This window comes from Neodiprion lecontei, chromosome 5 (genome assembly GCF_021901455.1).
Source record: "Neodiprion lecontei isolate iyNeoLeco1 chromosome 5, iyNeoLeco1.1, whole genome shotgun sequence".
In the NCBI taxonomy this organism is placed as follows: Eukaryota; Metazoa; Arthropoda; class Insecta; order Hymenoptera; family Diprionidae; genus Neodiprion; species Neodiprion lecontei.
This window is the reverse complement of record NC_060264.1, coordinates 5,385,141-5,409,176: the sequence shown is the minus strand read 5'-3', so window position 1 is coordinate 5,409,176 and position 24,036 is coordinate 5,385,141. Positions and strand designations below refer to the sequence as shown.

General features: G+C 41.9%; 6 protein-coding genes across 7 annotated transcripts; 5 read left to right on the top strand and 1 right to left on the bottom strand.

Moving 5' to 3' along the window:
- The first annotated feature begins 258 nt into the window (after positions 1-258).
- LOC107217336 (probable cytochrome P450 6a13) lies at positions 259-5,032 on the top strand. 2 transcript variants are annotated; one of them, XM_046740170.1, is made up of 5 exons: positions 259-406; positions 532-2,912; positions 2,993-3,214; positions 3,437-3,688; positions 3,789-5,032. In XM_046740170.1, exons 2-5 carry the CDS (start codon positions 2,039-2,041, stop codon positions 3,965-3,967), a joined length of 1,527 nt encoding a protein of 508 aa, XP_046596126.1. In that variant the 5' UTR covers positions 259-406; positions 532-2,038; the 3' UTR covers positions 3,968-5,032. The 2 variants fall into 2 exon arrangements, with proteins under 2 accessions (XP_046596126.1, XP_046596127.1); XM_046740171.1 differs by having other exon boundaries at positions 307-2,912.
- Positions 5,033-5,885: 853 nt separating this feature from the next.
- Positions 5,886-9,208, top strand: LOC124294688 (cytochrome P450 6a9-like). Its single transcript, XM_046741165.1, has 3 exons — positions 5,886-6,012; positions 8,241-8,888; positions 8,976-9,208. The coding sequence occupies exons 1-3, from the start codon at positions 5,886-5,888 to the stop codon at positions 9,206-9,208; spliced, it is 1,008 nt and encodes a 335-aa protein (XP_046597121.1).
- Positions 9,209-9,403: 195 nt separating this feature from the next.
- Positions 9,404-9,844, top strand: LOC124294687 (probable cytochrome P450 6a13). Its single transcript, XM_046741164.1, has 2 exons — positions 9,404-9,566; positions 9,666-9,844. The coding sequence occupies exons 1-2, from the start codon at positions 9,404-9,406 to the stop codon at positions 9,842-9,844; spliced, it is 342 nt and encodes a 113-aa protein (XP_046597120.1).
- Positions 9,845-11,856: 2,012 nt separating this feature from the next.
- LOC107217348 (probable cytochrome P450 6a13) lies at positions 11,857-13,909 on the top strand. Its single transcript, XM_015654849.2, has 4 exons — positions 11,857-12,839; positions 12,920-13,141; positions 13,219-13,470; positions 13,569-13,909. Exons 1-4 carry the CDS (start codon positions 11,963-11,965, stop codon positions 13,748-13,750), a joined length of 1,533 nt encoding a protein of 510 aa, XP_015510335.2. The 5' UTR covers positions 11,857-11,962; the 3' UTR covers positions 13,751-13,909.
- A 2,223-nt stretch (positions 13,910-16,132) lies between these two features.
- On the top strand, positions 16,133-19,043 carry LOC107217345 (probable cytochrome P450 6a13). The gene is made up of 4 exons (XM_015654847.2): positions 16,133-17,123; positions 17,209-17,430; positions 17,508-17,759; positions 17,857-19,043. Exons 1-4 carry the CDS (start codon positions 16,247-16,249, stop codon positions 18,033-18,035), a joined length of 1,530 nt encoding a protein of 509 aa, XP_015510333.1. The 5' UTR covers positions 16,133-16,246; the 3' UTR covers positions 18,036-19,043.
- LOC107217328 (meiosis-specific nuclear structural protein 1-like) lies at positions 18,180-22,437 on the bottom strand. The gene is made up of 2 exons (XM_046740174.1): positions 22,076-22,437; positions 18,180-21,814 (listed from the first exon to the last, which is right to left on the bottom strand). The coding sequence occupies exon 2, from the start codon at positions 21,747-21,749 to the stop codon at positions 20,550-20,552; it is 1,200 nt and encodes a 399-aa protein (XP_046596130.1). The 5' UTR covers positions 21,750-21,814; positions 22,076-22,437; the 3' UTR covers positions 18,180-20,549.
- Between the last annotated feature and the right edge of the window lie 1,599 nt (positions 22,438-24,036).

The window sequence follows — 24,036 nt, the reverse complement described above, 5'->3', positions numbered from 1 at the left end:
CTTGCATCTTTCGGTTATTGTTACCTTGAAGTTATAAAAAAAGAATCACAAAAAATTACTAATAAACAATCTCGGTGTCGATTTCCAAGGTACTACGTGGAAATTAGTTTCAAACCACTTAGGTTTGTCTATTCAGGCTAGAGCTTTGAATGATAACAATAATTGACTTTGCAGAAACCTTGGGAAAATACCCAAACATTTTGGAAACAGAGTGACAGTCGGTCAGGCCTCGTCGAGACGCCTGATAAAAATGTATTTCTACTTCGGAGGCCAACAACAATGATTCCATTCTACGTTATTAGCCGTGATTCAGAATATTTACCAGATCTCAAGACATTCGAACCACAAAAGTTTATCGACAATGCCAAGTACAGGCGATTGCCTTCTGTGTGCATTCCTTTTGGAGGTGAGCTCAGAATTTTTATCGGTAGAAGATTTGAGTAACCTGAAACGGAAACACAAAACAATGCATGAAGCATGAGCGAAGTAATCTATCTAGATCACTTGAGATAATAAAAACTCCATTTTCAGAGATCCCTGATTTGCCGAACAGCTCAGACCGAATTTGGAATCGATACGATAGCGACCGTTCTATCTCGCTCCTTTCCTCTAATTGTAGGAACCCCCGTTGTGGTTCTCAGCATCCGTTTAAATTCTGTTCCGCTCTCGCTCCCGGTTTTCGACTATATAAGGGAGTTCTCGCCTGAATCGAACCACAGTTGTCGGTCAGCTTTCAGCGAAACTATTACGGACCGACGTTCAGCTGTACTATGTCGCTTGTTATCGTATTTCAAAAAGTTAAATTAGCAATCTCTCATCGACACAATACCTTCGTTCAATTGAATCATTGTGTATAGTACATGAGGTTTCATCTTGCATTCAATGACTATCACGAAGCGAATACTATCCCTTTTCTCTGCTTCTAGGGCAGAAACTCTGATGATCAGTTACCCTGCCACCTCGGAAATATATCATGTTACCAATTGTAAGAGTTACTCACTATCTTTTAATTTAACATTAGATTTATTAAACTCACTTCTCAACAGTTTGCGCAGCCAACTCTGACTCCAATCACCAAAATAATATATTTGTGCTGTTTTAAACAAGTTCCGATGAATCTCAGAGGTACATTCGGTATGACACTTTGAACGATTAAAAAACTTGATATTTTCAAGCTACATTTACGAAGCACATGATACAAAGACCACGGTGAAAAAGATAGAATTAGGTGCAACGATCAAATCACTCTGAAGTTTTTGAGTATGGTTCGAATAGTTGAGATTTTAACTTCGCAAAACAGATCATTAAGTGTACGAAATATATTAAGCAAATCGATGCGGGATTATTTGATCAAGTGCCTACATAGCAAGGGTAATTTATACGATTTTGGTCAATCGCTGAACAGCAGTACGATGATAAAAGTGCATTCAATAAATTTTATGAACAGTATTTTGATAACTTCCAGTATAATTCGATTGTGCCGTCCGCGGATGCGAAAAAAATTAATAAATAAAACGGATACAAGTGAAAATTTAGCATCAATCAAGTATGAAATCGGTAGTTTTCTCGATCAGAATTCGTGGGATCGTTACACTTTTACCGCGTGATGTTATTTCGTTTCCACTCTTATCGCATATAGTTACATTCACTCAAGTTACAGGAGTTTATTTCTTTTGGTGATAACGTCAAATTACGCATATTTATATAAGTACAACGATATACTGACTCACGATGAAACTGCAGAAAAAATATTAAGACGTTCCAGATCTGTATATGTGGAGTCCACTCTTGAAAAAGTATGAATTCAATATGCGTTGTAGAAAAACAAAGCGAGATAATCGCGTGGCTATCAAATATCACGTGACCGATAATACTAACCGCAGCTCTTCTCGAGCTTTGATATATTGCCATACTCTTCTCACTGGGAAAACAGTTTGATTTCGATCCGCACGGTGAACGCTAGCATTAGTATCTCCAGACTTCATCCAAAGAGCAGCAACCAATTAAGTTGAAGAACCGAATTTATCACCGTCAAACAATGTTCACCCAAATTGTAGTTAACACGTGCTTGGTATTGGTGGGTGTGCTGACTGTCTTATACTTGTATATTCGTCGCCAATTTACTTACTGGGAGCGACTAGGCGTGCCGTACGTGAAGCCGGATTCGTTTCTGGGAAACTTTGGGGATTCCTTTACGAAGAAGAGACCCATGTCTGAAATACTGATTGAGGTGTACGATAAATCCAGTGGAAAAGGGTTTACCGGTGTGTGGAACTTTTTCTCGCCAACATTGTTTCTCGCCAATCCTGAGGTGCTGCGCGATATCATGATAAAGAATTTCGACGCGTGGACCGACCGTGGATTACCTTCGAATCCGGAGTCCGATCCCCTTTCGCAGCACGTGGCCGCCCTGGATGGAAAGATGTGGAAGGACGTGAGAACGAAACTGACGCCAACGTTCACATCCGCGAAACTCAAGCACATGCATTACCTGCTCTTGGAGTGCGGGAAAGACTTGGAGAAATATCTGGAGTCGTTGGTTTCAAAAAATGAGGCGATCGAGGCCAGGGAAGTCAGCGCCAAATTCACCACGGACGTAATCGGCTCCTGTGCCTTTGGGATTCAGATGAATTCACTTAGTGACGAAGATGCCGCCTTTCGTAACATGGGGAAAAAAATGCTCAATGTAACAATCGGACAGCGATTCGCCATTCTTGTGCTTCTGAGTTCTCCGTGGTTGTTCAAGAAACTGAAGCTATCTCTGACACCGCGAGACGTCGAAGAGTTCTTCCTAAGAATCACCAGGGAGGCCTTCGAGTATCGGGAAAAGAACAACGTGCAGAGGCACGACTTCATAGATCTTTTGAGGAATCTCAAAAACGTGGATCAGTCACTCGGCGAGGGTGAAACAGGTACGTTAAGCTTATTTTTGCGACACACCAATGCTGATGAATCTCAATGACGTCGTGTTATCCTTGACAATTGTTTTCAGTATTCGACGATAAACTCCTGACTGCCCAAGCGTTTGTTTTCTTTGGGGCCGGTTTCGAGACGAGCTCTACAACGATTGGGTACGCCCTTCACGAGCTGGCTGTTAACCAGGATATGCAAGACCGTCTGCGAAAGGAATTGCATGAAATGAAAGCCGCTAACAAGGGTGAAATCACCTGGGATGGTTTGCAGGGTATGAAGTACTTGGACATGATATTCCAAGGTATGTATAATTTCGTTCTCAATAGGGTGACTACACCAGTAAACGATCACCCACCAATAATTGAACGTACCAAAGAATACATAGTAATGTTATCATGATTGTCCAATCATTGGTCTATCCACCCTATTCGCTTTGCAATTGTGCAGCGTGTGACATATCTGAGAGACTATCGAGCCACAGTGATGTCTGGAATGATAATTTCATCACTTTCCTTTCTTGCAGAAACTCTGAGAAAATATCCAGTAGTTCCGCAAATCAGCCGAGTCTCGGTAAAGCCTTACCAACTTCCTGGTACGAATGTGGTACTACCGTCAGGATCAAGATGCATAATTCCCATCTACGCCTTCCACCACGATCCGCAATTCTTTCCGAATCCGGAAATATTCGATCCAAAGAGGTTCACTGACGAGGCAAAGGCCCAGCGACGCCCTTTTACTTTTATACCCTTCGGTGGTGGGCCCAGGAATTGTATAGGTAATAAAACTTCACCGTCATTAAATACAAGTAGAAATACCTGAAAATGAAGAACGTTGTTCTTGGAGTTGAACCAATTGATTAACACAATTTTTCGTAGGTTCTCGGTTCGCGGAGCAACAGACGAAAATTGGTATCGTCAGTGCGATCGACAAGTTTAAGCTTTCACTATGCGAGAAGTCACAAAATCCAATTCAATATAAAAAAGGTGCACATTTTCTTCACGCGGATATCGGAGTTTGGATTAAAGTGTCTCGCATTGGTGCCGATAACAAATGATGAGACTGCTCTTTGTTGGCTGAATAAAACCGATCGAGAATTCAAAGCCAACACAATACGGGAAGTGCAAATTTTTGCAAAATTTTTGACATCACATACAAACTAATGCTACGAAGTGTTTTGACACAAATCTGACTAAAAAATGACCACCCGATTCTTTCTCGTCATTGATTTTTTAATTTGTGCCGTTTATACGCAGATGCATTTATAACCAATAATCGAACAATCCTTCAGAATATCAAATACTCTAGCTTGTATGGAGGAGAATGAAATAATTTAAAACCTTGTCTCGAGTTTCAGTCGAATCTCGAAGAAAAATTTGACGAAGCGTATATAACGCAATAAGCTTTTTCTACACATAACGCTTATCTGGAAACACATCGCATTAATTATGTTTACGAATACCAACGTCGAACTGGCCTAGAGCTGGTGGCTAATTTAGCGTAGTAAATTGCTTGAGAAGATGTCAACGAATTCCGAAAATAACACAAGAACTCGAGGGAAGAAACGTGAAAAGCATCAGTCTCGGTAAACAGAGAGCTCTAAATGACACTGGAGTCAGTTTTCATTTCACCTTGCGCAACTTCAGACTCGTAAATGATGTTTTTCAACGGATAGAGGGAAGATTGGTGTCGCAGTGTGAAATGAACTTTGCAACGCCAAGGGTATATTGTCGGTGAAAATTGACAGGGACTAGCCAAGAGACTTAAAGAATGGTGTCGTATGCTCCGACCTCTGGACGTTGGATATGAATCTGACGCAAGCGTTGAGCGCAAGGAGAAGCTCAGTTTTAGGATCGGGGATAAATAACGGAAGAGTAACAAGAAGCTCAACATTCTAGCTAGAACCAGTCTAAAACAGAGTTAATTGCTATGTGGCGAATCCAACAATTATTAATTTCGTACAGAGAGTGGATGATTAATAATTGTGCTGAAGAAAAAAAATGATTTTAAACAGGAATATTGTTTTATTAGCGATGCAAGTATTCTAGTATTATATATGTGACCTATCAACCACGAATAAAACGCACGTGTATCGACCGTAAAGTCGATTACATAAAATGAATTTCTTTTTATTTAATGGAATAATGCGAAATACTGTGCGTGTACAATTTTTTCAAATTTACAAATTTCTATGTTGTGTGAGAGCACCAGGAATAATTACGTCTATGAGTAATCGTTAAAATTATAGGATGTAAGTAATACATTTCACCTTGAAACCTCGAATTATTCCAAGAAACAAAATTCACATTCGTGTGTGTCATAGATTCTATTCTATTTCGAGCAATATTTATTTGGTGGATACGTGTACGTCATTACGTATAAATTGAATGGTTCAAAAAATCTCTACAATTATAACAGGATATCGGATGCGAATTGTATTTTAAACACGGAGTCTATTTATTGTATACGGTGAGAAATTTGTTTCGAATATCAGGAACTGCCAAGAAATTGCGAGTCGTTATAAATTAATTATTAATTACACACGCAAACATAGCCAAGTTACTCGAATTGGCCGTGCAATGTTTATGAAATAGTCACAGCTATTAGCCGCTAATGATCACGGTTGGTAGCAATAGTGCGCATGGACCTTGTTTACAGAAACGTCAAGGTACTAGATTCCTGTAAAGCCACGGTAGCTTGCATCTTTCGATTGTTGTTACCTGGAAGTTATAAAAAAAGAATCACAACAAATTACTAATAAAAAATCTCGATGTCGATTTCCAACGTACTACGTGGAAATTAGTTTCAAACCACTTAGGTTTGTCCATTTAGGCTAGAGCTTTGAATGATAGCAATAATTGACTTTGCAGAAGCCTTGGGAAAATACCCAAACATTTTAGAAGCAGAGTGACAGTCGGTCAGGCCTCGTCAAGACGCCTGATAAAAATGTATTTCTACTTCGGAGGCCAACAACAATGACTCCATTCTACGTTATTAGCCGTGATTCAGAATATTTACCAGATCTCAAGACATTCGAACCACAAAAGTTTATCGACAATGCCAAGTACAGGCGATTGCCTTCTGTGTGCATTCCTTTTGGAGGTGAGCTCAGAATTTTCATCGGTAGAAGATTTGAGTAACCTGAAATGGAAACACAAAACAATGCATAAAGCATGAGCGAGGTAATCTATCTAGATCAATCGAGATAATAAAAACTCCATTTTCAGAGGTCCCTGATTTGCCGAACAGCTCAGACCGAATTTGGAATCGATGAGATAGCGTACGCTATCATAATTTTACTTAGATTTTACACTGTTGACGGAATTGTATATCCAAAGGATGAAATTCGGGTGAATATATCTCGAGTTTTTTTCCAACAAAAAAATCGGCCCCAATCACCAATGATAACGATTCGTGTCTCTGGTCTTCACGTACAGTTATATTGTCGAAAGTCAAGAGACTGAGTTTCTATCAGTGACGATAATCAATTGCGCGTGTGCATGAGTAGCCAATAATATTCATTCTCATGATGGACCTGCAAAAAAATGTTAAAGTTCCAAATGTTTGTTAATTTTACGGTAATAAGATATAAATGTTGCGTCGAATGTTCTTTATCCTCCATTAGAATTACTGATATTTTACCAAAAAATAGAACGACAATCAGACGCCTCATATCCCCTCGTTAAATTTTTCATCTTAAATTCATGGACAATAATTAAATCCGTTTCTCTTGGATAGCTCAACGCAACCGACGAATCGATCGAGAATTTCAATCCAGCACAATAGAATGATGAGCCGAAAATTTTGCACAATGATTTTAATTGGCGTCAAATATTGGGCTCGGAAGTACAGAGAGTATAATTTCACGTAAAAAATGTACTTCTGACCGTTTCTAAATAATTCAAATCTTTCGTTTTACCGGCTACGGGCTGTGCTTTTGTCAACACTCCAAAAGCCAAATTATTTTCCAAATAATCAAACACGTTTGGACACAGCTCGGATGAGAATGAAATAATCTCTCACTTATTCAAACAAGAACGATTCAGTTCTGCACAGATATATATAATACAATAATATCATAATTCTCTTTAATAGATTATACATATTGCGATTAGTACCATTTACACAGAACGATTAAGAGAAAGGTGAAGAATCATTTTCCCTCGGCATTATGTCTCTACGTGTGTATCTAATAAAACGACACTATTCGCTAGGCAATTTGACCCCTTTCAGTACCGCAAATTATCGTCGTATTAAAATATGAGACGTTTTCTAATACAGGTAGGAAAATTTGAAGCGAAATGGCTAAAACGATGTCGTGTTGTGGTTTTGATAATGCGTAATTATGGGTCTCGCAAACACAAAGGACCGATTGTTTCTCAAAAGCAAACTGAATGTGATGAAATAATTTTTTCTCTTACTAGACACGTGAAAGAAATCAAATTTGACATCTAGAACCCGGACTCAAAATTCGTGTTGACCGATGATTATTCATCAACGTAATAAAGAAAATAGCGAACTTTATAAGTAATAATTGAAGATTTTGGTTATTATTCGATGTATAGAATCAAAACTTATTTATTTATTTAAATAGAAACATCATTGACCTGAGTTATCAGAAACTATTCTAAATGAGACAAATATTGGGATTGGCATTTTACGATTTGTTCGACAAGTTCAAAAAACTCGAAGTGAATTTTCAATTGGATATGCAGCAATCTTACCTGACGATGACGATTAGCAAGAGTTGCCTAGTCGGCATGACTGTATATAAATCCTCTGGTAATATATTGTTACAAAGCGGAAAATTAAGAGAGGAAAAGGATATATTTTGTGACGAAGCTCTCCTTTTAAAGTCTCAAGATAGACTATTTTTACAATAATGTTGGTTAACGCAGCAACCTTATTCTTTTGAAAGACATAAGAGGTTTATAAACGTCTTTTATCTATGATGACTATTAGATCATTAAAAAGGGGACAAAACGGGTGATTTCACCCTTTGTAACAATATATTGCCGGACTCCACTGATGAGCACAGTTTGGTTTTTTTCCACACACCGAGCACTGGACACTCTTTATTTAGCTCACTGTGAAGCAGCAACGGCGAATTTGATTAGCAAACCGAAATTTGTTATTGATCAAAGATGTTTCTCCAGATCGAAACTTACCTGGGACTGGCATTGATCGCTGTCGTGACTATTGTGTAAATGTTAATTCAACGCCAGTTCACTTACTGGGAAAGGAAAGGCCTGCCGTATGTAAAATCTGAATCCTACTTGGGAACTTACGCTGACATTATAAAGAGCAAGAAGTCCGTGGCTGAATTGCAGAGAGAACTGTACAGCAAACTAAAAGCAGAGAGATTTGGCGGCATCTGGGAACTCCTTTCGCCGAGATTGTTCATCGCCGATCCAGACCTACTTTGGGACATAATGACGAAGAATTTCGACTCCTGGACCAGCCGTGGAATGCCGATAAATCCGGACGTGGATCCGCTCTCCCAGCATGTAGTCATGCTCGAAGGGAAGATGTGGAAGGGAGTGAGGGCAAAGTTGACCCCCTCCTGGAGTGCGTCAAGGACTTGGAAAAATACCTTGACTCGCTGGCTCGGAGAAACGAGCCCTTCGAGTCCAGGGAGGTCAGCGACAAGTTCACCACAGACGTAATTGGCTCTTGCGTATTTGGAATTCAAATGAACTCGTTGGGCGACGAAGATGCAGCCTTTCGTAAGATGGGAAGAAAGATTGTAGAGGCCACATTCCGGTCACGAATCGCGCTGCTGATTCAGGGCAGTTCTCCGTGGTTGTTCAAGAAATTGAAGCTCTCCCTGACACCACCGGATGTGGAAGAATTCTTCATCAAAATTACAAAGGAGGCCTTCGACTACAGAGAGAAGAACAACGTGCAGAGGCACGACTTTACAGACCTTCTTAGGAAACTCAGAAACGTCGACCAGCCAAACGGCGAGGACGAAATAGGTACGTCGAAGAGTTTTTTGAGCACAGTAGCTACCAGGGAGCTGATAATTATCACCGACATTCCGACACCTTGACGCTTATTTTCAGTGTTCGATGACGGTCTTCTAACTGCCCAAGCGTTCGTTTTCTTTGGGGCCGGTTTTGAGAGAAGCTCTACGTCGATTGAAGATGCCCTTCACGAGCTGGCTGTTAACCAGGACATTCAAGATCGTCTTCGGGAAAAATTGCACGAGATGAAAGCCGCTAACAATGGTGAACTCACCTGGGATGGACTGCAGAGTATGAAGTTCCTTGGCATGGTATTTCAAGATACAAACTGACTTGATGATCCGATTATTCGTTTAGTAATGATACAGCGTGTGACGAGACCTCGAGACTGGCGAATCAAGATGTCAACCGAAATCAATGATTTCACTACTTTTCTAGAAACATTGAGGAAATATCCACCAATCCCGAAAGTCGGCTGAGTCTCAGTGAAGCCCTACCAACTTCCTGGAACAGACGTGGTTCTACCAATGGGATCTAAATGCATAATTCCCATATACGCCGTCCACCACAACGCGGAATTCTACCCTGACCCAGAGAGATTCATCCCGGAGAGGTTCACTGAGAAAGCAAAGGCCCAGCGACATCCTTACACTTTTTTACCCTTTGGTGGTGGGCCCAGGAATTGTATAGGTAAATGATTTCTATCGTGACTATTTACACGCGAGAACTTGAAGATGTAGCACGTCGATCTTGGTGTTATAACCATGGATCAACGCAATTTTCTAACAGGTGTGAGATTCGCGGAACAACAATCGAAACTTGTTATCATCACTGCGATCGACAAGTTTAAGCTTTCCTTATGCGAGAAGTCCCAAAATCCAATTCAATACAAAAAAGGCGCCTGTTTCCTTCATGTGGAGCATGGAGTTTGGGTCAAAGCAAGTCGCTTTGGTGCTGAAGACAAGTGATTCCCTTCCTCTTGGATAACCGAATCCAATCAATCGAGAAGTTCAAGCCAGTCCAACAGAAGGTGTAGTGAAGAGTTGCGATAAATTTATGATTTCATACCTAAGAGGTAAAGTTAAGAAGTATTAAAATTACGGTCCTAAGTGGCAAAATAGATTTACCATTTCTTACCTCCAGTACTTTACAATTGATCTAGTTTCCTAAAACTAAACAATTTCTGGAAAAGCAGATGTATGGACGATAATGAGCCAATGTTTATACCAAAAGTTTATATAACTATCTTTTCAAGATTAATGCAATAAGGTGCACGTATTAGGATAATTAATTTTGCAGCGGCTTAGGTGAGCTGCGATTTCAGTCCCCGCTACTGCATGACAGATTTTTTATGGTTTAAAAAAAAAACTCTACAAACTTTCGAAACGTCCCGGCTATAAAATATCTCGTTACCAAATTGCAGGACAGCGGGATTATCCGGTGGACCCAACGGATGTATAATTCTTCCAAACCTCAAAACTCCCACCGTATAATCGTTATGTCAAGTAAAGTGCGGAGTATAGAATTCCCGTGAAGAAATTATGTATACAGTAAAACGACCGTCTCGAATAAGTCATAGCAAATAAGTCCGAAAGAATCCGGACAAGTGCAAGTTGAAATTCTTTTATTAATATTTAATTGATATATTTTGATTTTGTGACATAAAAGAGCCAGTTTCAAATACTTTTACAATTTGTGTTATCGATAATAACCTTTTTAAGTGTTACAGTTATTTGAAGTATTTATTTATTTATCTTTATTAATTGGATGTAATTAAACAGAAATATTAAGAAAGATTGTACATCTTCTGGTAGAAAAAAATGCCAAATTATCAAGTAACATTAGATGAAACTTGAAATAAGAGAAATAACGTTAGATAGTGCGAGTAAACAGTTAAGTTGGCAAACATAAGGAACGAGTTGGAGCGACTCGAGTGCAACCAGTAGGAATCTATTCGTTAGTCATCCTGGCTTTCAGTAGCACATACCGTTAGCAAACCGCAGTGTGAACGTACTTAAAATGTGGAGTCTGGCGCTTTCATTAATTAACAAATTGAAGTTGTTTCGAATCACGTGAATTGTTTGATAATGTTCGTCTAACGCGAGAATGGCCGGTCCCAGGTTCAAACGTTTTCAAAGATAGCTGCTGCTGTTGAAATATCGCCATGAGGTCACACCTGTCGCCAGGTGTGAAGAGCCAAAGGCCGAAAAGACCTCGGCCTTGTTCTCCACATCATGTATCTACCAGCAACTCGGTTAAAAATAATACGAAGAAAGTGCTGCCAACCTATTAAGAATTACCTGAAATGCACTTTTTTAGGCCCAACTTGCTGGGCGAAAAAGATTGACCTGCTAATTAGGCCCTTCGTCAGGGTAAGAGTCAGATCGATGAATTATTTCACACTCTCGCTTCAAACATTCACGACATAAATTATATAGATACTTGTAGTATTACACTTATATTTTTATGCGATTGTTGGATACGTATTGCGCGTCAACCACTACTGGCTTATCTTGCATTCAGTCGAGTCACGAATTTTCAGATAAAAGAAAAAGTGACCCAATAATATAGCAAAAGTAGGCAAACAATTTATGAACCCTGCCGATTACAGGATCTAATGAGGATAATCGAATGGTTTTAGGAAACAGCCAAGTAAATTGTAAATCTGGGATCGTGTGGAATTACGGGTATGATTGCTAAAAAGATGTCTTACTCGAGAGTCAGCCAAGATTTGCAATAAGATAGATGTTTCGATTGATAATTTGCAATTATTGATACGAATCAAAGACGTAAAGAAGATTTTCAGCTGCAAGCATCGTGAAAAATAAGAAGCGTCAGACAGCCATAATCCAAGCTCGATATGAATGTATTAAGTTTATCTCGAAGTACCGAGATACCGCTGCGTTACGTCACGAGCGCGGAATGACTGGCATAATTTCTCGGGTACCATAAATTTCCAGTTTCCGCCTGGCGCGATCAGTTTTATCTTCGCCAGCGCAGCGAGCACTGGGAAGGGTTCATTTATCTGACTGTGACGGTACAGCAGAAAGTTTACGTATCAGACCGAAATTTTTTACCGATCAACAATGTTTCTTCAAATTATACTTAATCTGGGGCTCGTGTTAGTCGGCGTGGCGACGGTTGCTTATATGTTGATTCATCGACAGTATACTTATTGGGAAAGAAAGGGTATACCGTTTATAAGACCTGAATCCTATTTAGGCACCTACGCTGACGCCGTAAGCAAGAAGAAGCCCCTGTGCGATGTGGTCAGCGAACTGTACGTCAAGTTTAGAGGAAAGAAATTCGGTGGTGTGTGGGAACTCTTCTCGCCAAGATTGTTCCTCGTCGATCCGGACATGGTTAAAGACATAATGATAAAGAATTTCGACTCCTGGTCCAACCGTGGGCTGACCTCGAATCCGGAGGTGGATCCTCTCTCTCAGCACATAGCCATGCTCGATGGGAAAATGTGGAAGGTAGTCAGAACAAAGCTGACCCCCACCTTTACCTCGGCGAGACTGAAGAGCATGCACTACCTTGTTTTGGAATGCGCTAAGAACTTGGAGAAGTACCTTGATGCGGTGGTTCGGAAAAACGAGCCCATCGAGGCCAGGGAGGTTGGCGCCAAGTACACCACTGACGTAATTGGCTCCTGTGTATTTGGGATCCAAATGAACTCGTTGAACGATGAGGACGCAGCTTTCCGTAAGATGGGAAAGAGATTGGGTGGAGGCTCTGGGTACTGGTCCCGTTTCGTGCATCTGCTTCAGGGCAGTTCTCCGTGGTTATTCCACAAATTGAAGCTTTCCCTGACACCGCCGGACGTCGAAGAGTTCTTCCTTAGAATCACGAGGGAAGCCTTCGAATACCGAGAGAAGAACAATGTGCAGAGGCACGACTTCGTAGACCTTCTGAGGAAACTCAAAAACACCGACCAGAAACTGGGCAAGGATGACGTAGGTATGTCGAGGTTTCGGCTACCCCGCATTTCCTTCACCCAAAAGTCTCGGCAACATCCTGACTCCTTCGCATTTGCTTAGTGTTCGATGATAAACTCCTGGCCGCCCAAGCGTTCGTTTTCTTTGGAGCCGGTTTTGAGACGAGCGCCACAACAATTGGGTACATCCTTCACGAGCTAGCCGTTCACCAAGACATTCAAGACCGCCTTCGGAAGGAATTGCGTGAGATGAAAGCCGCCAACAACGGAGAAATCACCTTCGATGGTTTGCAGGGCATGAAATACTTGGACATGGTGTTGCAAGGTAGGACCTGATTTTCAAGTCTGGAAGATTAACGATCCACGGTGAGCACTAAAATAAAGCCAGCCTCACATTTTCAGAAACGTTGAGGAAACATCCCATAGTTCCACAACTCGAACGAGTCTCAGTGAGGCCCTACGAACTCCCAGGAACGAACGTGGTGCTACCAGTGGGATCAAAGTGCATCATCCCCATCTACGCTCTCCACCACGACCCAGAATTCTGGCCTAACCCAAGTAAATTCGACCCGGAGAGATTCAGCGAGGAAGGCAAGGCTAAACAAACTCCCTACACTTTCATGCCCTTCAGTATCGGACCCAGAACTTGCATAGGTGAATTACTTTTTCTACATCATTTCAATTCCATAGTTTGTACGAAAAAAAAACCGATCTTGAAGATTGAAGATTTTAATCACATTATTTTCTCGCAGGCTCTCGGTTTGCCGAGCAACAGACGAAAGTCGGAATACTCACGATGCTTGACAAGTTCAAGATCATTTTGTGCGAAAAGTCGCAAAATCCACTCAAGTACAGAAATGGCGCTGGAGTATTTCTCATGCCCGAACGCGGATTTTGGATCAAGATGATTCCCCTTGGCGCCGACGACAAGTGACGTCATCAGCTCTTTCACTGCTCTCGATAATCGAGTGAAAAGTTCGACGTCACCGAATAGGAATCGTTGTAAATGTTTTATACTGTACTGAAATTCTGTGCCTGAGACGAGCTAACGAAGACGGCTTTCTCTGTTAAATAAACTTCATAAATATCGGTACGTGAAACATACTTTTGTATCATCTCCCGGTGGAAAACATATTACGTGAGATCTGTCTTTATAACTTTTTTCGCAAACGGGAAATAGTAAAACAAGACATGTAAAAAGAAAATGTAATGATGTATTACCAGTTGCATTTTTATCAGAAATCGATTTGTTAATTCGTTGAGTATGAAACCTGAAGTCCTTGGGCCCTTCGAGGCGCCAATGGGTCCGAACAGATGCCATCTGAAAACTCATTTGGTTGATTCTTCGCAATTGAATGGACCCACGATTCTTCTTCAATAAGTAAGCAAAGTGAGTGCAATGTAATTACTTATCTTGCCTGAAATCTAGTTCGTTTCATATTTGAAAAAAAATGACGCGATTCCAAATATTAGTGGATAACTTCTAGAATCCTTTCGTTTTCAAGAGACCTAAACCAGTTTAGGCAACCACCGTTATCAGGTAATCCTTACGCATCGGTCGTACCCATACTCATTTTTCTGTAATGTAGTCCTTAACGACCTGATGCGTTATGATTTGTCGTAAGTTATTATCGTACGTGTCACTTTCACTTTGGACTCCAGAGAAAGGTTAGCTAAGATTACTTTTTATTAGCCACGGAATGGGACCCCCTACCTGGTCGTTATATATTAGAAAAATTACAATCAACAAAAAAGGTACGATTACGTGTTATAATAAATTATTAATTGATTGGTAAGTATCAGAAGAACGGAACGGAAAAATAAGGCGTGTGTGAGCAGAGTAAACAACATTGCAGCACGATAGAACGTAGCATATACCCGCATAGAGTTCAAACACCAGTTGGATAAAGAAAATAAAAGATGGCCAAGCAAGTAAGGTATGACTGAAAATGTAAGAAGGACGTTGGTACTGTAGGTCGTATAAAATTGAATCAAATCAAATTAAGATAAGTATTGTTAATTAAGATAAGATTAGCCGATCATGTGATATGTAATACAGCCGTATGTATAAAATCAAAGCTAGGTAATACCTTCGGAAGGTTTAATTCTAGTTCGATCTAACTTACTGAATAAAATAATTCGTGATGATTGTAATAGTCATTAATTACATCATTAAATAGAAATTAAGTCAAATTGGCCTGAAACAAATCACACTTATTAACGTAAAAATTAGTTACTCGACTCATTCTGGGTGCCTCAGACCCAACAGCACATTAATATCAGTATCACCCAACAACAAAGCAACTTCTCATCATTACCTCGATGTTGATTTCACAATAGTCAACAGTATCAAGAATCTCAGGGTAAAATTTTTTAGATACAAGGACTTACGACCACTATAGACCAGCCGCGATGCGCTCACCTTCCAAGAGGTGGGCGTAAATCTTACCAAAAACAAGAGCTGATTCGGTGCTACAAATAGTTTGTGGCAGAAAATTCTGAAATAACATATGAAAATAGTAAGGGATTTCTGATATTCGCATGTATAGCTGATCGGAATTGTGAGTACATGGAAAGTTTGGCAAAAGAATGGAAAAAATTCGGTTATATAATCAGATTCCCCTCTTCTGAAGATATTAACTAAGAGGCAGCCTGTCAAATAAAGACGTCTGCTTTTTAAACTGCGTTTGAAGAGCAAGAGAGAAAAAGAGAGAGAAAATGTTTGGACGTTTCCAAAGATGGCTGATCATACTGTGTAAACGCTGACACGAGGTCACACCTGTCGCGAAGTGCGAGGAGCCAGTGGCAGAAGAGACGATCTTTTTTACCACATCTACCATCTACCATCTACTCGTCTAAAAATAGTACGGAAAATATGCTACCTATGTATGACGAATTGTTGGAAATGAATTGCGCGTCAACTGCAACCCACTTATCTTTATTACAGCCGAGTCACGAATTCTCAGATAATAGAAAAAGTTATCTGAGTGCGGTGGCAAGATCTGTCAACCCAAAGTTATCCAAGATTCACAACAAGATAGATGTTGAGCAATGGATAGTTTGTAACTTATAGGGAAAAATAACAAGCACAGAGAAGCATTTCACGGTGAAAAATAATAAGCGTCGAACCGCCTTAATCTAACAATAAGCTAGGCACAGTGTACGTCTAGTCTTAAGATTCATTACACATACTATACGTGCGTCGACGCGCCAAGATTCAGCTACGTTGTATTACGTCACGAGTTTCGAAGGCTACATAGTCGGCATGACTGTGCACAAAATTTCCGCTGTCTTATATTGCCGGACTCCGCCCAGCGAAAGCAGTTTGATGTTCCTTGGCGCAGAGAGCACTGGAAGCAGTTCGTTTGGCAGATCGTGACGAAGTGGCAGAGAGCTCGATTCATAAAGTGATATTCGGAACCGGGCAACAATGTTTTTCCAAATCGCAATTAACCTGGGGCTAGTGTTGGTCGGTGTGGCGGCGATTGTTTACATGTTAATTCGCCGGCAGTTTACTTACTGGGAAAGAAAGGGGGTGCCGTATATAAAGCTGGAAAGCTATTTGGGCACCTATGCCGACGTTATAAACAAGAAGAAGTCGGTGCCTGAAATGCTGAAAGAACTTTTCGGCAAGTTGAAAGGAGAGAGATTCGGCGGTGTATGGGAAATCCTTTCGCCGAGATTATTCCTCGTCGATCCGGACGTACTTCGGGACATTATGGTGAAGAATTTCGACTCCTGGACCAGTCGCGGGATGACCTTCAATCCGGAAGTGGATCCGCTCTCCCAGCACGTAGCCATGCTCGATGGGAAGATGTGGAAGGGAGTGAGAACGAAGCTCACCCCCACCTTCACCTCGGCGAGACTGAAGCACATGCATTACCTTCTTTTGGAGTGCGCGAAGGACTTGGAGAAGTACCTTGACTCGCTGGCTCAGAAAAATGAGCCCATCGAAGCCAGGGAAGTTAGCGCCAAGTTCACCACGGACGTTATTGGATCCTGTGTATTTGGGATCCAAATGAACTCGTTGAGCGACGAAGATGCAGCCTTCCGTAAGATGGGAAGGAAGATCACTGACAGCTCTTCATTCTGGAGCCGATTCACGCTTCTGGTTCAAGCCAGTTCTCCGTGGTTGTTCAAGAAATTGAAGCTCTCCTTGACATCGCCGGACGTCGAAGAGTTCTTCCTTAGAATCACGAGGGAAGCCTTCGAATACCGAGAGAAGAACAACGTGCAGAGGCACGACTTCATAGACCTTCTGAGGAACCTCAAAAACACCGACCAGAAACTGGGCGAGGATGACGTAGGTATGTCGAGGTTCGGGTTACTACTCCGCATTTCCTTCACCCAAGAGTCTCGGCAGCACCCTGACTCCTTCGCGTTTGCTTACAGTGTTCGATGACAAACTCCTGACCGCCCAAGCGTACGTCTTTTTTGGAGCCGGTTTTGAGACGAGCTCAACGACGATCGGGTACGCCCTTCACGAGCTGGCTGTTCATCAAGATATTCAAGAACGTCTTCGGAAGGAACTGCGTGAAATGCAAGCCGCTAACAAGGGAGAAATCACCTGGGATGGTTTGCAGGGCATGAAATACTTGGACAAAGTGTTTCAAGGTAGGATCGAATTTACAAATCTGCAAGAATGACGATCCAGGATAAGCACTAGTATCAAATCGTTATCACTCTTTCAGAAACACTAAGGAAATATCCAGTCATTCCGCAAATCGAACGAGTCTCAGTTAAGCCCTACCAACTCCCAGGAACAAACGTGGTGCTACCAGCAGGATCAAAGTGCCTCATCCCCATCTACGCCTTCCACCACAACCCGGAATTTTTCCCCGACCCGGAGAAATTCGACCCGGAGAGATTCACCGAGGAAGCCAAGGCTGAACGACGTCCCTACACTTTTATACCCTTCGGTGGTGGACCCAGAAATTGCATAGGTCACTCACTTCTTTCATGATTTCTCCTGCGCGGATTATACGATTCGAAAATCCATCTCGCAGGATCAATGGTTTTGATAACCCTATTTTCTTGCAGGTTCTCGGTTTGCCGAGCAACAGTCGAAAATCGGTATCGTCAAGGTGCTTGACAAGTTCAAGCTTTCTCTGTGCGACAAGTCGCAAAATCCACTCCGGTACAAACTTGGCGCACGATTCCTCTATCCGGAACGCGGAGTTTGGATCAAAGTAACTCACCTTGGTGCAAACGATAAGTGAAGTCATCAGTTGTTGGACTGCCCCGTATAACCCAGTCAAAAGTTCTGGTTTACAGTATTGGAATCGTAGTGAATGTTATTTAGTGTAAAATCGTGAGCCCGAGACGGACGAACTCATTCAAAACTACATTCTGTTTTTAATAAATTTTATATATTTGGGTACGCAAAATTTTGGGAACAGATGTGTGATGTGAAATATAATTTTTATACCACAATTTTTAAGCACAAAATGTTTTAAAATGACGTTACCTTGAACGATCATTAACACGGTAAAGCGATTGAAGCAAATCTTGACTTGTCACTATCGTCTTCAACCAGAAGAGTAGACATACTTATTGCTACATTCAGTTAGTAGCAATAAAACTTGTTTACTATTTTCTATTTGAGGAGAGGAATAAAAATGTAGTCAGATATTCAAAAACTATTTGTTGAAAATATATTCTTAGTATTGTTTACATCAAGTTTTGTACAAGGAAATAGAATGTGGCTAGTTCCTTGAAACAAAATTAATTTACAATAAGAAAATGATTTGTGTTGTTTCTGTGTGACCGTGAGAAATATTACGTGCAGGTTTCTTGGCGAGAACGTATTTGAACACTCAGTCATTCGATATTAACTCATGACACAAACGACAAGATTTTTTAATCTGATATATTCTTCGATACTGAACTTAATTCAGATTGTCCAATATCTTTGTCAATTTATTTCGTGCCGACTACAATGGGTAAACAATCATAATTGCATTGATATCAAGTGTACGAGAAAACTTATTCGTATCTGCTAACTCATACGAGAATAAATCTGATAAGGTATTACAGATTACGATAATTATGACAAGAACAAAATTAAACGATTTATGCGCGCGAATATATCCATAATTATATAAATAATCGAACGACTCCAAGAGTATGAAAAATGTCGGCATTTTCCTTGAAAATCTAAGCAACACTGTCACCATCATCTGACAGAAACCAAACTGTAATACGTAATAAAAAAAAAGTATTAATCATTCGTGTGAGCATTCTTGACACCTAAGTGAAAATAAATACGAAGGTGTCGGTTCTGGGATGTTTCAAACGTTCTTCAATTTCGCATTAACCGTTTCGCGTAAATAAATTCACCAGAGAAGACAGATGACAACGGAAACAAAAACCTGCGATAATTTAAGCACGTTGAACAAAAAGTTGGACTTCCAACTGTTGCCGCGCAATTGCGTTTATCTTGAAATCGTCTACCTCGTAACCACGCGTCAGACACAAAACTTGATTCACTACACGCGATTAGATTACTTTTCTCCGTCGTTGCATTAACGTCGTCGATATATAAGCAACGGTAATCCGACGTTGACGTATGAAGATGGCCCCTCCGATCGAATCAATACATCAGGATAATGGTTGAACAATCCTAACGCGGGGTATCAATTAATCTATTACGACAAATGGTGGTAGTTTGTCAATCTGTTATAGGCTCTTATATATCCAACGACTTTCTCTGGTTGCAGGGAAACAAACAAACTTGGCAAGTTTCATCACGAGAATGACGTACATTAGCACTTTGTAGATCGATCGCGGTGGTCATCAGGAAGACCGAGCAGCTCTGCAAACGAGCTGAAACTAATTGCAACCTAGGAGTGATAAAATCTCTGAGAGTCCTTGAAGGGGCTCGTCGGTTGTAATCGTCGTTACGTCGTTACTCGCACCTGTTGACAAGTGCGAAGGGTGGGAAGCGTGTCGACTATCGAGCGAATTGCTCACATCCTGGGTTATAAGTATCGCAGGCATCCTGAGTTCGTGTTCGGTAATTGATTGCCAAAGAGGTATAACAGAAACGAGAACGTCATTGTAAATTCCAATCGTCTCCGAAGCTACATGCCCGTACATCGATCAATCAGCGAGGTTAAACTGCAGATAAGGAAAAGTTACCGGCACTTTGAAAATCAATAAAGGAGATGACATCGGTGACATTTTATCAACCTCGAGTGGTTTATTGACAATATTGTTAATCGCCGCGAGTAACTGGTGCGATATGTAAATGGCGCAGAGTCGACGCCCACAAACGTGGCTACCTAATGCCTGTCGCAAACGAGGATGCGGCAGTGTGAAATTTAAATCAATTTGTCCGGTCGATCGGGGGAGAGGCTGATCGGACGGACGATACATCCGTAATAGTTTCCAGACTGGTTATTCGTTGTCCGTATCGAGCTCGCGAGAGGAGGTTTGTACGCACACAAAACCACTTGCGTAACTCATCCGACGATTTCTCATCGGGGCTGTTGTAGCCTCGGGCATTTAGGCCCTGCACGCAGCCTTCGTCCGGCTCTCCACGCCTTACTGAGATATGTTATTAATTACTACTGGTGCAATCGACACTCCAACCAAGCCGTGGAATGTAATTAAAACACACAGCCGTTGACCCGTCGCTTTTCCGATCCCTTGCCTCCCACGATCCAGTGGAAAAAAAAAAAAAAAAAACAACAATAAGCTTAAAAATTAACAATATCAGATCTTCAATCAGCTCAAGCATCAGGCTTTTCTCCGTCTTTTGGGGCGGCGTCAATGATGGCGGCAACGACGGCGCGCTCGTCCGAGCTCAAAGCTCCGTCGGCGATAAACTCGGCAACGTTACCGGCGTGACGAATAAGCAGCCTCCTCCGCATCTCCTTGACTCCTTTCTCAATGGCAGCATTTCGCATCCTCTCGAGCCGAAGCTCCTCCTGAATTCTGACCACCTCACGAGCTCGCCTGGCCCTACGCTCCTCGATAACGAGCTCAAGACCGCGCCGGTACTCGATCTGTATCCGCCTCCTGGCCTCAACGGTTAGTCTCTGAACCCTGGCGTCCTCCATTACGCGGCGCATAACAGCAGCGGCGAATTCCTCCTCCTCAATCGCGTGTCGCAACCTCCGTTCTTCGACGAGTATCCTGTGCCGTTCGAGCTCGGCCGCAGCCTCCTCTCTGACCCTCTTGCGCCTTTGTTTTTCCTCGCGGAGTCTCGCCTCCTCCAGGAGCCATCGTTCCTCGGCAACAATATCAGCCAGGAGCTCTTGACGCTCCAACTTTCGATCCCGCGCCTCTAAGAGGCTCTTTGCAACGGCCTCAATCACCGCTGCTCGCGCGAGCTCGCGCTCAGTTCTAGCCAAGCGCAACGCCTCGGTCCTCCTCTCTACCACCGCTGCGTACTCGAGCTCTCTGCGTCGTTCCATCGCCGCGGCCTCCGCCTCCTGACTGCGTCGGATTTCCCTGACTTCGGTGAAGACGCGGAGCTCGCGCGCTGTTCTCTCGGCGAGCTCGAGCTTCGCCGCCGTTTTATCCGCCTCACGAGCCTCCTCCACGGCCCGCGAAACCTCAGCGAGTATCCGGCTCTCCCGCAGCTCGAGCTCGTAGCTCGCGACCCTCTTTCGCTCCCTCGCCTCTGCCGCCTCGCGTAGCTCAATACCGTAGCCGATCCTCGCCGATTTATCGATCCGTGCCGCCGCCTCTGACGCCCTCGCCGCCTCCTCGGCTAACCGCCGCAGCGCCTCGCCTTGAGCTCGGTCTCGAGCTCGTTCACCGAGTCGCTCAGCCTCCGCCTCGCACAGTTGAGCTCGCAACTCCTTCGCCACGTACGCCTCGCGCAGCGCCGCCTCCAACTGCCTCAGATCCTTGGTGGAATCGCGAATATCCCCGATCCGCGCGTAACGCTTTGCGCCTTTTTCGTTTTTGTTTATACTCTCCATTTCGATCAACGCATGCTCTACTCCGCCTGTGTACAGAGTCCGGTTATATTTTCGATACCGTCAGCCTGCAACAGAAGATATGAGAGAGCAGGAAACGAAAAAAAAAAAAATTAATAAACAAAAATAAACAAAAATTATCAAAAAATGTTTCTGTTACTCGGATGAAGAAGAAAACTGAATTTTCCAAACATTCGCGGTACATTGGAATGGGGGATATTGAACGCGCCGCTCGAAAATCAACCGAACTCTGTACACGCCGATGTTGTACGTTGCGTATAAAAAAAAAAAAAAGAAGAAATATCGATGATTCGTTGACAGCGTCTTACCTAGGTATACAGCCTTCAAACCGCGACGGCGTGGTGATAAATAATCCCTTATACGCACTGACGGAACATCGTAAATATGGCTTATCAACAAGAAGATAGAAAAAAAAATAGATAAAAAATAAAAAACACACGTACACTCGCCACACGCACAGATATTATTATCGAATCAAAGAACAGAACTTGCGCAGTCCGTTACGTGAAGAGAGATACATGATTATTTTTGAATTTCGGAAGCGCGCGATTCGAGGAGCGATATTCGAAGCACGATACGAGCCGCGAAATTTCAAAAAATGCCAATTTCACAACCGCATGACAGACACGCAACGCTTCTCTTCCCGCTTCGAGCCGCACGGCGCAAAACCAATGTTTACTCGGCAACGGATCAGATCGTACTAACCGGCTCGCCATCCTGTGGGCTTGGTATGGGGAAACACCGTAGTCGCTTTGAACTGATCCCGCCGCTGGGTTCAGGTTCCTCGACGAGCCACCAGGTAGACGCCTTTACCGCACGCATAATGTACCTGGGGTTACAGTCGAGACGGGCCTCTGGGGAGGAGCGAGAGAGAGAGAGAGACAGAGAGCCAAGGTACCAAATACGACGATTTTTGTCCCTTTCTTTGAGCAAAGCCGAAAGCTCGAAAATAGCTCGGAAAGGCTTTTTGTCAGATGTTTTGTAAAATCCCAGAGCCAAGTTTTGATTTTTGATCCAACCTTTTTATCCAAAAAATTTCTTATTCATATTTTTAACATCATTTTTTAGGGTATATTTTTTTTCCAACATTTTTTTCTCGCACTTAAAAAGTGCGTGAAATATTAACGATTTTGATATAGAAGGAAGACATAAATTTTCAAATTTTTCCACACAATACGTGTTTGTAGTCAAGATTTGCTGATTTTTGAGAAATATCACCGTTATTACACGTTCCTTCTACAGTTTAGACATGACGCGAATACGTCGCGAGTCGTTTATCAAAATCGACGAATTCATTCAACCGATGAATAAATCCCTAATGTATGGAAAGTGCCGAATCGATTTCATTTCCGTCAAGCAGCAGAAGCTAACATGGACACTTAACTGTCGATTACCATTACCCGTAATAAAGATAACGTATCGTCTAATGGCCTCTGGCAAACGGGAAAAAAATCGTTAAAAGGTAAAAAATAAAACGTCAACCGGCTCAAATAACCGTGATACATTCGATACACCTGCGGAGATCGATTTCGTAATATTGTTTGATACACTTGTAACAAGCGGTTGCTCAAGTTCGTTCACTGGGTACGATCAAGTATCAGAACGCAATAAAAAAAAAAAAAAAAATAAAACGTACTAAAAATATAGGGGAGTATAAATTACCGTATAGAAATTTTACAATTTTTTCCACGCTTCGCTATTGCGCGTTATAAAAAAATATTGATTTCTCCTAAAAATTACGCTTACAGAGAAAGAAATGAAAAGAGAGAAATTGTCAATGTTGGAATTAATACCCGGTCGTTAAGCTTATCAAGCAACAATTTTCGGTTCTTTTTTGAAATGTGTAGGTACATAAGCATGAATTCAACAATACTCGTTGCGTTGTTATAACAAGCCGTTATTATCAATGAAGTTTGAAACAATGATAAAAAAAAAAAAACACTCCAGCCCCGATCCTTGAAAATATTTTTTGTAATTATTTCATTGAAAGGATTTCTGAGTTTAGTTCCGTTCAACCATTGCGCAAAATAACGATTAATAGCAATAATAATAATTCATGCACATAAGCCGTTCTAATAATCGGATTGTCGTGTATTGCCCCCGAGGGTGTAATTGTCAACAATATAAATCATCCAAACTGGGCTTGGAACTACGAAACGCTGGTCGGTTCATCGAAGAACAACGCTTAGCCGACATCGATTAGTGCCAGTATACATAATGCAGGTGGTACGTATAACCGTCAGCCCGGCTGATTGTTGAGAAAATACGC